The sequence below is a fragment of the Pempheris klunzingeri genome, chromosome 11 (assembly GCF_042242105.1).
Source record: "Pempheris klunzingeri isolate RE-2024b chromosome 11, fPemKlu1.hap1, whole genome shotgun sequence".
Classification (NCBI taxonomy): domain Eukaryota; kingdom Metazoa; phylum Chordata; class Actinopteri; order Acropomatiformes; family Pempheridae; genus Pempheris; species Pempheris klunzingeri.
In genome coordinates this window covers 9,886,976-9,901,348 of record NC_092022.1, presented here as the reverse complement: position 1 = coordinate 9,901,348, position 14,373 = coordinate 9,886,976, and the positions used below count along the sequence as shown (strand labels likewise).

The 14,373-nt window shown below is 41.9% G+C and overlaps 1 protein-coding gene across 1 annotated transcript in view; it reads left to right on the top strand.

Annotated features, from left to right (window-relative positions):
• The first annotated feature begins 98 nt into the window (after positions 1–98).
• The window catches only part of kif1b (kinesin family member 1B), a 56,202-nt gene continuing 41,927 nt past the window's right edge, over positions 99–14,373 (top strand). Inside the window, exons 1-2 of the mRNA XM_070839665.1 lie at positions 99–334; positions 1,518–1,671. Coding sequence (XP_070695766.1) covers positions 1,566–1,671 — 106 coding nt within the window. The 5' untranslated portion in view covers positions 99–334; positions 1,518–1,565. The remainder of the gene's footprint in view (positions 335–1,517; positions 1,672–14,373) is intronic.

The following is a 14,373-nucleotide window of genomic DNA, read 5'->3' as shown; positions in this document are numbered from 1 at the left end:
CGTCGGGCTGTCAATCAGCGTGGCCGACAGGGAGTTGACGTAATCTCTTCGGTAAATCAAGGCAATCTATCAATTCTCCTTTTCGCCCGTGTGCCGATAGACGTCCGCCTTGTGTCTCTACCGGAGAATAAACTCATCGAGGAGCCACCGGTAATCACAGCTCCATGCGGCGGAGGATACCGCTATAATGGGTGTTTTTCACCAAAGTGGACTTAGTAACAGTTTTGGTGCTCGCGAATTCAGATAAAAAACAGCACATCTTGACGCCCGCTAGCTAACGTTAGTTCTCTTCGCTGTCCTATGGTGTTGTCTCGGTGAGAGTCTTCAAACGTGAGTAAAATATCTTCTACATTTTCTCTGCTTGTGTTTGTAATGTGCGGGGATGGTGTTACAGATTAATTTCAGGCGGTTGTTGATGGCTGGTGAGCGGTAGTCCGTGTTAGCTAGCGTGTCTGACAGCACCGCTACATAGACCTGGTTATGATAACATTTTTATATTCCTATTTAAATCTCAAAGTGCACAATATAATTTGATTATGAGCACATTATTTATCCATGGTCGGATAGTTGGCGTTACATCCGTCAGACAGACACCGCAGGTCGGCTAGTTCCGTCTCTTGCAATAGGCTGAGGACCCATTTTATGCCTTGGCATCAGCTTATAATGAATAAAAACACAGCTACAGCGTGGGAGGCATTTAATATATTAGGAATAAATGTTAAATTCCTTAAACCTCCCCATGCAGGTCACATCAGGAACAATGCGTCGAGACTGTGCTGCTAAACAGTGCAACTCCTCCCTGCACTGCTCCACAACATGCAGCGGCGGAGGATTAGCCTACTTCCTAACATAATTTGATTTTTAAACGAAATCTAAGCTCTCTGTCTGCACAGAATGGTCAGTGTTAGCTGCAGCAGACAGGCCCAGCTCACTGTCCCACTGTAGCCCTCACCAAATACGGTAGATAGAATTTCATGGGCGTATGCTTTTGCAAGTATGGCTGACTGCAAGGACATGGAAAAACATGGGATACTTGGCATATGTAATCACCGGGCGCGGGGTTTATAGCTTCAATGTACAGTTAACACATTGGAAAGTTGTTTGTATAATAAAAAAAAAAAATGCAATGTTGTTTATGAGCCCAGCTAGTTTGTGCAATATTCATATTTTGTGTTGGTCATAAGTTTATTTCGCATATACTTTGATTTTTTTCAAATTAAATGCCTGCTTTATTTGACTGTTAAATGTCTGATCGGCTGCTGTTTACAAAATATCAAAGCAGGTCATTGCTATTGGTCGGCCATATTTGTTGTAGGCTGTTATGATTCGGAATTGGGAGGGGGTGCACTTTCATTGTGTTTGATTTACATTTTGTGATCATGGGCTCTGCTCTATTGCAAGCTGGCACTTTATCTTTGTTTAAACAATTAAATGCAAATTCATTCTTTACTTGTTTAATACCAGATATTGTTTTTACTAAGCAGATGCAAACATCTCTCTATCTGTGTTTCCTTTAGGAGGGATATATAAGGAATATTACAGGGAGACTGTCCTAAACCGCAAACATGTCTGGGGCGTCTGTAAAAGTCGCCGTTCGAGTTCGGCCCTTCAACTCCAGGGAGATGGGCAAGGAATCAAAATGTATCATTCAGATGCAAGGCAACACTACAAGTAAGTAGCCCACTGGCGTGCACACAAGGACACACACATAAAAAAACCAAGCTCCATGTCTTGAATTTGTGCAGGCTTGTCTTGCTAAGGGATGTTTGGTATACCACACATGCTCCCGCGTGGCCTTCCTTCAGGGTTCTTTGCAGAGAACAGTAGAATGAGCAAACTGAATAGTGGACGGTTGGGGACAAACAGCCTGAAAGAGAATAAAAGGCTTACAGAGTGAAATTCCTCCTCCTCTGAAGGGGCCTGCATGCCTTAGGAGTCTCTGTGTGAGAAATGCTGAGTTGGAGCATGCTGGGAGACCCAGGGGTCACCACACTGCCTGCCCTGCTAACACCCCCAATTCATCAGGGCTTTATCAAACAGTTGGTGTTTTGGAATGGATGGTTACTTTCTAGTTTATGAGTATGTTATCTCTTATTGTACACAAACAGTTTGTTAAGAACTTTTAGATATAAATATAAAGTGTTATGGCTAGAAGTTAATCATTATGAGGATGTACTGCTTTTTATTTTGCTGTAAATTTCACAATAAAACTGAAGTGGAGTGGTTAAAGTTGCAAAGGCCTACTGACATTAAATTAAAATGAACTCTTACATTGAAGTGTTTGTTTCACCTTTGGCAACATATTATCAGGATTTTAATGGATGTTGTATTGATGCACTTCCCAAAGCTTTATTTTTATATGATGGCTCAGCAGCTTTGTGCTTTTAGTCATTCTTGGCGTGTACACATGTGAACGTAGGACTGCAGCATGACTTAAAATGGAAATATGGATGTACTGGATGTGAAATATTCGCCAAGCTCTAATTTTATTAGCCTTAACATGTGCAGAAAGTCTTGAAATTAAGTAATTTAATAATAATGCACATTGAATGAACCTTTTCATAGCTTTCCATGAACATACTGAACTTATTAATGGAAATCTGTAATGATGCCATGCTTCACAGCAGCACTTGTGGTATCTATGAAAAAATATGAGGGGAGAACAAGAAGCAAGGACCTGAATGTGGTTTGTAGTCTTGTGATTCAGTCTGCTTACTTGTGACTGTGAGTCATCAGGTACTGTGAGGAGCTAACTGCCTCCTTACTCCTGGCTGTGCTGTGTGTCCCATTTCAGCTGGCAGATGAACACAAACGCACTGACATTAGCAAGGAAACATTTAATGACCCAGTAACAAGACAGCATGTGACAGCCAAAACCTGTTTTTCCAGCAGGCTCTCTTATATGCCTGGAGTTTTGTCTGTCAGTCTTATCTGGCTCATTAGACTAAGCCTTTATGAATCTTCCATAAGATCAAGTATCCCTACCAGTTATGGCTCACTTGCTCTTTATCTCTCACACTCTACCAAAGAGAAGCTTTATTTCAAATCCTCTGTTCTTTTACTCCATATCCTTGGGTTTTCATTATGCCAATGTCCCTCAGAGGTGCTGGAGGGTGACTCGTGGTTTGTAGCAGAACTGCAGTGGAATATGCAGTGTTTTTGGGGGGTTAGCGAGTGAGCGTGTGAGCGAGGGAGAGGAGGAGGCTGCAGCACTGCCTACTCTACCTCCTATCACATGGCCAGATTGCAGAGCAGAAAGGGAGGCTGGCAGGCGGCCATACTCTCCCTTCATCAGGACTTCATTGCAGATGGTATGCTGAGAATGCTGTCTTATTTGGACGCCGAGAGGCCGAATGCTACCTAGTGGCTCAAACCTGCCGAAGGTTCATGCATGCGTACATGCAGTTGAGATTATTTGACATGCAGTGTGAAAATCTGACCTCTGTAGTTGTGGGTATCTGGGTCTCCCACCACTTTCTGTCTACACTAAAATTTAAGTTTGCTGACTGTGGTGATCAGTGATAAACAACTGAACTGGTTTGTTGGGGAGGCTGATAGATGATCAAGGTTTCCACAATGTTATAATGTATGGCCACACTTAAGATTACAGTATGCAATGGTACAGTTGGTCCTTATTTAAATGTAATAAAAATTTTCAACAATTTTAATAGTAATTGTAATTAGTTAAGCATGCTTTTCTTTGATTTTGACAAGTTAGTGTTTTCTTTCACACAGTCATATAATAGCTTATCAGATGTGTGTACCCAATGTACCCAATTCTGTAAAATCAGATAGACTTGTTCATTTTTGCCCTGCCATGACTCATCACAACTTCATGTCCTACTCCCCCCCAAAAAATCTATCTTTTGTGTATCAGAGACTCACCAATAGGCTATAAGGTTGCTATAAAATATTTTAGTGATTTTCATTCAGCCCAAATTCAGATCTGTACCAAAGGATTTTCACAGCTGAAAAAAAAAAATCCTTTGAAACTTCTTACACTACTACTGCAGCATAAACTATGTCTCAGTTTTTTGAAATAATTTTGCTCGGTATGTCATACTGTAGTCAAAAATGGTTAAAGATGCTGCTTCAGGTAGGATCAGCAGTGCCATATAGATAGACTGTAGATACCTGTGTATTTCTTTTACTTTATGGTATCTTTGGTGATGGCTAACATTTAAGTGGGTCTGAGAGCAGCTTCGCAGAAATGGGATGTTTTATGGAGTTGCTTGGTCAGCTTGTAGATGTTTGGCAGATGCGTGGATGAGGCCTTGACACTCCCCTCATTGTTGTAGCTCACTCACTCACTCAAGGGCATACGTGTCGATGCGTGCGTGTCAACAACACAGAGAAATAGAGAGCTTGGGGACAAGGGCAGGATATGCTAGCTCCCTCCCTCCCTCTTTCCCCATGCATGGAGGGGTGTCAAGGATAGGGTGCAGGCAGAGGGGCAGCAAATTGATTATCCAGTGTGCAGGAAATGTGTCCAAGGCCTCTGCAGGCAGGCTGGAAACAAGTAAAGGCCCCTTTCAGTAGAAGCTCTTAAACATACCAGAGCTAATGTAATTATTAAGGGGTGACGCGATGGACTGTTGCATTAGTTAGTGTTGGTGCTCCAAATGTTGAATAACGCTAGGACACCCAAAGCCTGCCTTCATTAGGGCCCTGATGTGTTCACTGTCTTGTTATGTAACCCATGTGTTATGCACCCCCCCCCCCCCCAGTGAGCAGCCACTCATGAATGTATGGCCATGGTAGATGCATCTCGTACTGTGCACAAAAATAAGCAGATCCTCTGCTATGTTAGAGCATCACATTGACTTTAGTGGAACAAACCTGCGTTCAGATAGATTATATCCCTCATGATAAATGTTCAGTGTCAGGAACGGTGTTTGCAATGGCTTTGAAAAGATACCAGCCCAGCTTATCATCAGTGTTTTCAAGAACTGGATGGGTGTTGCACAATATCGCCCTTAAGCTAAGTGTAAACAAATTGACAGACTGGAAGAACAAACAGAAGGTCACCATATCAATTAAACCTTCACCTTTCAGATACAATTTTGCAGAGTGGCCTCTCACAATGAGCTAAGTGGACAGTGACCTTACAAAAACCCTATAGGGAGGAATCGTCCCTGCTCGGCTCGAGTGTCAGTTACACATAAGAGGAGGCTATCACCACAGCCGAAAAGACAATGAGCCCATCTCAAATGAATGAATCGTGGTCATTTAGGCGAGAGCTGGCAGGACAAGTTGCGGAGTAACGTGGGGAGCATGGGTTTGGATGAGGGAGGGTCATCCCACCGCTGAATCCTTTGCAGACCGGGCCGACTGACCTGATTAGGACGAGTAATCCGCAGGCTTGCCTCAGGTCGCCACGCCCTGCTGCCGTAATCCCCGTGACCCTTGTAGGTGTGCACATACCTACACAAACCCACTCGGTGTGTTGCATTCGCCATCGCCTCACGCTGAGGTTGTTTTGGAGCGACACACATTTTGCCCACATGCACCACTCACAGAGCAGACTCACACGTTCCAGACTGATGTCCTAATGAGGAGGGAGGACAGGCAGATGTCCACGTCTATTTATGCTGTGTCATGGGACTTTCAGGCCAGAGGCGCAAATATATGTGGTGCCGCTCAGCCAGTTTTCAGCACACCTACGTGTAACAGCTGTATAACAGAGAGTGACTTACATTGTCCTATTATTTTGTAATGTTTTTTTACACAAAGTTTAAATCATTTGGTCCATAAGGTCATTGATGTTAAAAGCATGTGGAAGTTCTGTGAAACATTAATGATATTGACCACAAAGGGAAAATAATCTAATGAGTCAGAGTGTGAGGAGTTGTGTGTCATGCATCTATTGCTGTTGTATCTTCTGAGGTCGTACTCTGCGCTGGGTAGTCAAGGCAACAGCAACGGGTTTCTTCTGCTGCTACAACATCTTGAATGAATGAATAAAAGCTTCTCACTTCTTCCTTCTACTTATTTTTTTTTCATAACATCTTGTTTACTCCGTATGATGATGGTCTTCCCTGTATTTCTTCCCTAAAGGTGTTTAAGTTGCTGTGTGATGCTGAGGGTCGGCAGGATTGAATCTGAATAGTAGACAGGTGGTAGATTTGGGACCTACTAGACACACTTGATTTACTGATTGACAAGTCTTAAATTCAGGTTTCCTACAATGACTCTCTCAATGTTCAAATTGTTCTCTGAAAATGAGACCTGCATGAAGTCTGCATTGAAATTTAGAATTTGTTTTGGCGAAAAGGTGCTCATGCAAGCAGTCCTTCAGCACAATGTTTCTTGAGCTTTAAAATCAAACAAGCTAAAATGTGGCACAGGTCCATGTTGGCTTTTTCCATTGGTACTGAAAACTCATTAATAATTGTTTTGTAATGAATAAGGAACCACAACATGGCAGTAGATATGAAGGGATGGGCTGAATGCTGGGATGTACTCTGTGTGGCCGAGGTCAGAAGGGGAAAGTGATAAATGCCCTCTACCGCTAGATTGTGGTTTCAGCTTTGTAGTTGACCAAGCCACTTGTGATTTTCACTCCACAGCTTATGCTGACTCTCACTAGAGAAGCAATTTCTTTTGATTTTGTGGCTTGTGGCCACATTTAAACATTAGAGTCTTGGCACCTCTTTGCTATAGTGTTGTGCCAATTTACTTAACCAATAACCCAAATCATTTACCCCTGGAACTGCAACAGCTTTACTAGGTTAGCATGTTGTTTGTAATTATCATTTGAATTATCTTAAATTAGGGCCTTAAAATCTGTAGAAACATACTTGCAGATTTCCAAACATATGGAGACATCAGTCACGGTACAAAACTTAATAGTGGTCACAGTGATGATGTCAGCCTTCGGCTATGTAACTGGTGAATTTGTTGGCTTTTTTCCTCTGTTAACATCATAGGGATCAGCTACAGATGTCTTTTAAGCAAAACCAGGATGAATCTCTTGAGATCTGGTTTGCCACATTACATAAGGTAGAAGAAATGCCCATCCATCTGATCTGTGGCCCAATTGGTGTCGATGTAAATGATCTCACAGAGCATATTAGCTACAGTGACGAATGTGCAGTAATGTTTCAGTACTCTCCTTATAGCAGTCAATTTTTCCATACATCTACTTTACTCAGTTTTGTTCACCTCATTGTTTTAGCTCACTCCTAGTTCCAGCCTTTGCAGAAAATGTGGGATATTAGAGGAGAGGATGGGATCGGAGCTGACTCGAGAGGGGGAGGGGAGATGTGAACGCAGCCACAGCAACAGAGACAGTGAAAGTCGTGCACGAGCACTATTCACGTGTAGGACAGCGTGAGGCAGCATCACATATCGTCGACCAGCCACAGATGATGGGATTTCAGTCATATCGGTGGAGGCTAAGAAACAGTATTCATGCAGCTGAGAGAAACTGAAGAAAAGGCAAAGCTTTTATGTTTGCGTCCATGAACGTGTTGGCATTGTCTTCCAGTGTAAACCTCCACTGCAAAAAATGCCTGACCTGACCATCTCAGCATTTTTTGCAAAAACATCCACTAATGGCATAAGATAGTTTTGTAAATGTACAATGCTGTTCCATTTGTTTCAATAATAACAACTTGAAATGCAGAAAATGACTTTTGATTTCTTGTTTTTTTTTTTTTGTGAAATAATCCTGGACTCACTACTAAATCCAGTATCTTATTCAGGTGCTATTTTTTTCTGGAAAGAACCTTTCAGAAAAACAACAACATATTGATGCTCACAGGGAGATGTTCCTCGAGGGCTCTGCTTCGATTGGCTTCTGGAGTCCAGACCACACCACATCCATTAATGTTACTAATGTTACCAGAGATAAAAGGCTGCCCGCCCACCCTCGCATAACAAGGTGGAACAGCACAAGGATGAATTAGTCTGGTGTAATGCAGTTTGGCCAAATCCTTAAATGTGTCCCAGTTTTGTTACAGCACCCAATCAGTTGAAGGGTTATAGAGATTGTCTGTCTGTATAACAAAGGGGTCAGTGGTGGATTTTAGTGCATAGAGGAGGGGGAACTAGGGATATGTGGGTGCATCTGTTTGTGCCCATGCAGCTTTTTTGGTTTAAGCGGACAAGATAATAAGAAAATATGAAAATATTATTACATTTTTCAAAACAAAACCAAAGTTCCAGCTGAAAGAAACAGCTGCATCAGTCACACGTGTGGTAGCTCTATAATGTCGGATTTTTTTTTTCTAGAGCAGGATCCTATGCAGCCAGTCAATTAAAACTCACTTGGTTAACTGAGGTTATACTCACTTGGCTATGAAAATCAGATTGCACCCACAGCAGCCCACATCACCATTCATCCCTGACTTGGTGATAGAAAGTAGGGCTGAAAAGAAGATAATGGTGTGTTTGTTTTTAAGGTTATGGTACTCCTGGCTTGCTCCTCTTACCTACTCGTTGGTTCATTGCCTAAGTTGGGTGAAATGGCTGGACTTTCCCACATTCGAGGGAGTGAATGTGTTTTTCAGTTTTTGTGCCCTGACCAACACAGTTCTCTTTCCAGACTGTATTGTTTGGTTTCCTCCCACAGTCTGAGGGCTGAATTCAGAGGCAAAATGAAGAGCTTTGCAGTCCAAGCACGGTTTGCTTGGTGGTGGCCATGATGCTCATTCTGTATTATTCATGAGCAAGGAGTCGCAGGAGTTGGCAGCATATTAATTTTGAAAACTTAATTAATAAGACGAGAGATTTGACCCTCGATTTGGTCAGCTAGTAGACTCATCTGCTCTCATGCTGCTATTTGAATGCTGTGCAGCTAAGATCAGTAGTACACACACGTACACTAATTCACGCACACAGAGACACGCAGTTTCATGCGTCATTTCTGTCCCCTGCAGAGAAAACACGGGATAAAAGGTGTTAGTCATCCAACATTAACTCGAGGCATCAGTCAGTGCTTATCCTTATTTTTTTCTGGCTTCTCAAAACATGTCAAACAAGTGATGCAGCTTCTTTTTTTTTTTTTTTTTTTTTTAAATTTTCTTCATTTGAAGACGGGGCCTTTTGTAAGGTTTCCTCAGATCCATGTGCCAGAGTTGTGCTCATGATGTCATAATGCTTATATAAAGCCAGAAAGCATTTAAAGTGAGACTTCGGGCTCTGAGTGGAGGCTAGTTGAGGAAATCCAGGTCACTGCTCTGTAAAATGGGTGCCTGTTGTGAGCAGTGAATGTAAGGGGCTCTGTATTTCCCTTGTCTGCACAGCCTGCTCTACACTGTTGTCCCTGTTCAACCGCTCTGCCTGGATCATATGATGATCATATGAATCTTTTGGTTGTTTTCAGACAAACTTGATACACTGTTTTATTGTGATTCAACCTTTAAAACAGGCTTTACAATATATTGCAAATCCATCTTTTTTAATGGTTTATGTGTCATCAGTGCTTTCACTGTGAATTTAATGATTCATAATATATAATATTTGGAAAGCTTTCTAGGACCAGGCACTTATTTAAAAGCAATTGATTGTTAGAGTAGGGATCAACATCTCTCTCGAGGCAGAGAAGTTTTATTTCTGTTCCTAATGTAGGCTCGTATTTTATGGCTACAATTCCTTATTACCATTACCCATAATGTTGTTTAAGTTTAGCTCAGAAGAAAAAACCCCAAATGTTTAGACATTTCCAAGATGTGAACTGTAGAAGCAAGGCTTTATTTTTAATCTCAAATGCTGCACATGCACCCAATTGCCTAAAGTTCATCGTGAAAAGGCTGACACGGGCAAGTTTCAAACATTAATACATTAAGTGCTATTTTTAAACTGCAAAATACCAGACTGAGCTAAAGCTGTGGATGTACTACTATAGTTTTCCATGACACAGGATGTGTTTGGGGAGACCTCTGACCTTTTTGAGGCAGCACCTGCAACGAGGAGAATATCCTCCTTGGACCTGATCCATGACAAGCACTGCCTCTTTGAATTGTGAAAATCCTGATTAATGGTCCTCTATCATTTCGTCAATGCTACCACTGAGGTGCAAACATCAAATATGTCCTGTAGACAAGTTTGGTGCTGTGTCCAGACTTTGGTTAGACACATTAGACCTGAGAGCCATTGGCATTATTGTTTTTTCAGCTCTGATTTCGTGCCAGTTCTTTGTGCCTTGCGAGTTTAACCCCCCATGTGATCACCTGAGAGGCTGCCTGATATCCCTCTCTCTTTGTTGTAATTCTGTGTTTGTTCAGCTTCTGAATGGAGTCCTGCTGGCTTAGCATGTTTTCTCTGTCTGGTGGCTTCTAGAAGCCTCTCTTTAGTCTCTGTTATCCTGGACTCAGTGAGTCCGCGTGAGCTGCTAATATCAAAACGCCCTCACTGCCCCAGCTAGCTATCAGTGTCTGTGGTCTGGGAGCAATGTATGGTTTGGCTGCGAGTTTGGCAGAGAGGTTGGGCGGCTGAAATCTGTCCATTCCTTCCTGTCACTGACAGTCTGTCGGTATGCAAAGCACTAGCTGCCATCTGCTGCTGTATAAATAGACAGTAGGCAGAGCTGGAACAGCTGGCACATAGGCCAGGACTGCACCCTTTCCCACTGCTTTCCAGCTAGACTGGCAACCCCACCTAAAGGCATTTTAATGTATTTGGCATGGAGTTGGTAAAAGTGGAAATTATACATTTTTTTGTGGTTATGAGACAAAGCTCACTTGTGTTATTTCAACTTTATGCTGTTAACATGAAAGCCAGGTTTCTTAATTGGGGTAAGGAATAAGAGAAATCCTGTTACCAAATATATGTGCATAATAAGAATAAATGGCATGTTCTCCCATGACACCCTCACTCCAAGTGCTCTGCAAAAAGTAGAAAATAATACTCAGGGGTATAGTAGCTGGTAGGGACTAAATCTGAAGCAATGAATAGGCTTTTTTTTATTGCAATGCAATAATTTGGTTTCTTGAGTTTGTGTAAACTCTAAGCAATAGTAAAATAAACGTATTTTTTAATGCTGCCAAACTGCTTTTAAAGTGCAGTTTAGCTGACGTCAGTCACTTTTTCACTTACGAAAACATTGAAGGTTTTCTTGTTTCTAAATGTGGCAACCACTTTTTCTAAAAAGGAGAGGGGGTAAGGCATTGTGAAAAGGCTCATTGTGATAGAGGGGACTGGGCACATAAAGCCTTGTCATAACAGATTACCTAATGTGTTTTGCGGGCTCCGTTGTCAGTTGCAATACCCTGCATTCAGTGCATTGTTCTGGTGTCTTCCTGTGCTTTTTTTCCCCTCCCCTCTCCCAGTAGGAAGAGAAAAATGACGTGATCAGCCTTCTGAGTAGAGACAGAGGATTTGTTAGTAGGAGTTCAGTGCCTTCCTTTACAGTCAAACTAATTACTCTGATTTAGTGGCTTATCTAATAAGATGACAATGCATATTCATGTCATTAATAGAAAGTTTGTTGTAGTTTGTTTGTCTGAGTCGATGGCTGCTATGTGGATCCTGGTGCGAAAGTTCACGTCTCCTGGCCAGAGGAGCTCATCTGCCTGCCCGGAAAGTTTCAGAGTTTCTTTGGCAGGAGTACTCACCAGAGGAGTATTGAATTGCTGTGTGGATATTTTTTAATTAAAGGCCACAAGGCATCTCCCTGACTAGATGTGAACGTGTACTGTATCCAAAGGGATAATCAAGATACCACATGTTTGTCTCTGTTTTGGAGATGTTGTATGTCCTGTGTTGTGGCTGCGACAAGCTCAGCTGTTTGTCAAATGTGCACAGCAGTGCTCAGACACTACTTTTAGCCCTCAGCTTTGAGCTGCATCCAGTGACAACTCTGTCACCTGTGCTGCAGCCCTGGCAACCGAGCCATCACACACTCTCTTCCAAAAACACTGGATACAACATGCAGAGCATTTCTGTGGCCACATCGGGATGTGCCCCGTTCAATCTTCATGCTCCCTATGTAAGACTGAACAACCATATTGGCGTTACTGTGGCACTGATGAAACCAGGGGCTCATGTCAACAGCTGCTTTGCTTCACCGCTCATGCACAAACTGTGACACAGGTGTGCATTTGTAAAGTTGAATGGACATGCACAGTATTGATTTCTCTCATGTGAAATAGATGATAAGACCGGGTACACAGTGCAGGCGTTTAGCCAGCATTTAAGTCGTCTGTGTATAGCATACACTATACATATTTCTCATACAACACCACACATTTTTTGGCATATGGAATACTTGCAATGTAACCTCCCATGAGCTACCGTGACAATTTCCCATATTCCCTTGGCTGGTTATCACATTATTTGGAAATTGATGAATACGCATGAGCCACAGACTTTCTATCTATGTTAATATTTATTAGCCATCTAAATTGATGTGTTAGATGACACCAAAGGTTTCCAAATGTGAGGCGCTCCCCCCAGGGTGCACGGGAGAGTTGCAGAATGGGGGCAAAGGGAGAGCAGTGAGGCGAAAGGGACAGTGCTGCAATTTGCATTAAAATTCATCCTCCTCCTCCTCGGAGCCATAACTCTGTCAAATCTCATCATCACATATCACATGATGCACATCTATTTTCAGATGTAGTGTGACTTTAACTTTCAGAGGATCATTATATGGGAATAAACATTCTTAACTAGGTTTAGAAACTAAAAAAGATGCTTTTTTTCTTCAGCATCAAAGTAATCCAGTGGCACTGAGGAACTGCTAATGGCTAATTCAGCATAATCTTAATGGTGCCAATTTGCCGAAACGTATAACAAAATGTTGAAACAAAAAGATGGCTGAGTATTATCTTTCAGGCACGTATAAATCAGAACGTTTTCTGAAATTTTTTGCTGGTCTCTGGCAATGATTTTACTTTGCATACATACACTCATCTCTCTATGTCTTGACTAATCCTATGGTCCTGTTATCCCAAACATAATGAGTTAAGCAGACTGACAAACATTTATAAACATTTCTATTTTGTGGATGATGGCAGTCTGTGAGCGAATTAAATGGTGTGAACTAAAATAGTGAAATAATATTCTTCAGAAGTGAGGTGTTACATCACACTGCTCCTCATATGCACACAGACCCCGGGGATACTATTAAAATTCCTCCGTCTTGCTTAAAGAAGCACATGTGGTAATTACAATTCTGTACAGATATTATTTTTCTGAATGCTTGAGTTCCCGTACCATCTCATTCATTTGTTTTCCTTTTTATATTTTACATATACATTTATTTAATGGCCTTATCTCCTTCTTGTGAATCCAGGCGCTCATCGATCAGCTCGAACTAACAGCTAGCAGGCCTCTAGAGGGTTACCAGAGAAGAGAGAGAGATGCGTTCAGCCATTTTAGACCCTGTTTGTCTGCCAGTCTCAGGTGAAAGGGGCTAGCTTTTAGTCCCCATCTGGTGCTCTGAGACCTCCTAACAACCTAATTACTGAGGGGTGTCTTTACTTTCCTGGCCGGATTATAGGCCCCATGTTGAACACTGGAGCACAAAATGTCTGCCGGCTACAACCAGCTGAGTGATGTTCTTTTGATAGCAGGATGTGGTTAGTTAACTGGTATCAACCCTGCCTTGAAATGGAGAGCTCCTGTGGAGTGCCAGCATCCTATCAGTGCTATGTTCTGCGGGACAGGAACTGAAAATACAGAGCTGTGGCATTTTGGACAAATAAACATTTACACTGCCCTCATATACCACCCAGGAGCTTGTGTCGGTTCACTGCACTTGGGGTCTTAAACGAATTCCCTTATTTTGAGAGAATCCTGCCTCCCACATTGTCTCCCACACAGATTTGCATGTCATCCGTTTATGAAATGGATGTTTAGTGTTATTTGATGGCCTGATGATGACACAGTGTTGACAAAACACTCCTTTATGTTGCTCTTTTACTGATAGTGAATTTTCTCTGTCACCAACAGTAGTGCTTAAGCGCTCAAAAGGTTTTTCAAATAATTGAATTGATATCTTTTCCTTTACAATATTCCTGTTATTAAATGTTCCACTTACTGAGATCAAAAGGGTTTTTCTGAGTAAAAGTTGTTCTGGTATTGCATACAGTCTGACATGATAAGTAGCTTAATGTCTTAGTTACAAATCCTAAAGCTTTTCTCACTATGCTATTTGAACGTCTCGGGATTTTTGAAGGATTAAAATCCGGAAATCACTGTTTGATAAATAATTGTAATTGACTATAAACCTGCATTTAAGTAATTCTGAATAATTTCCACAGAGCAGTTAAGGGCAATGCTTGAGACGGGAGAAAACAGAACGCAATGTGCCGCATCCTCCCCTTCTGTGCCAAGTTGAGGTTGTTATAGCAACCAGAATCTGGTCCTATACCTGTTGCCATGGTTGAGAAAGACAGAGTGATGACGTTTATTAGGCAGCAGAATGCG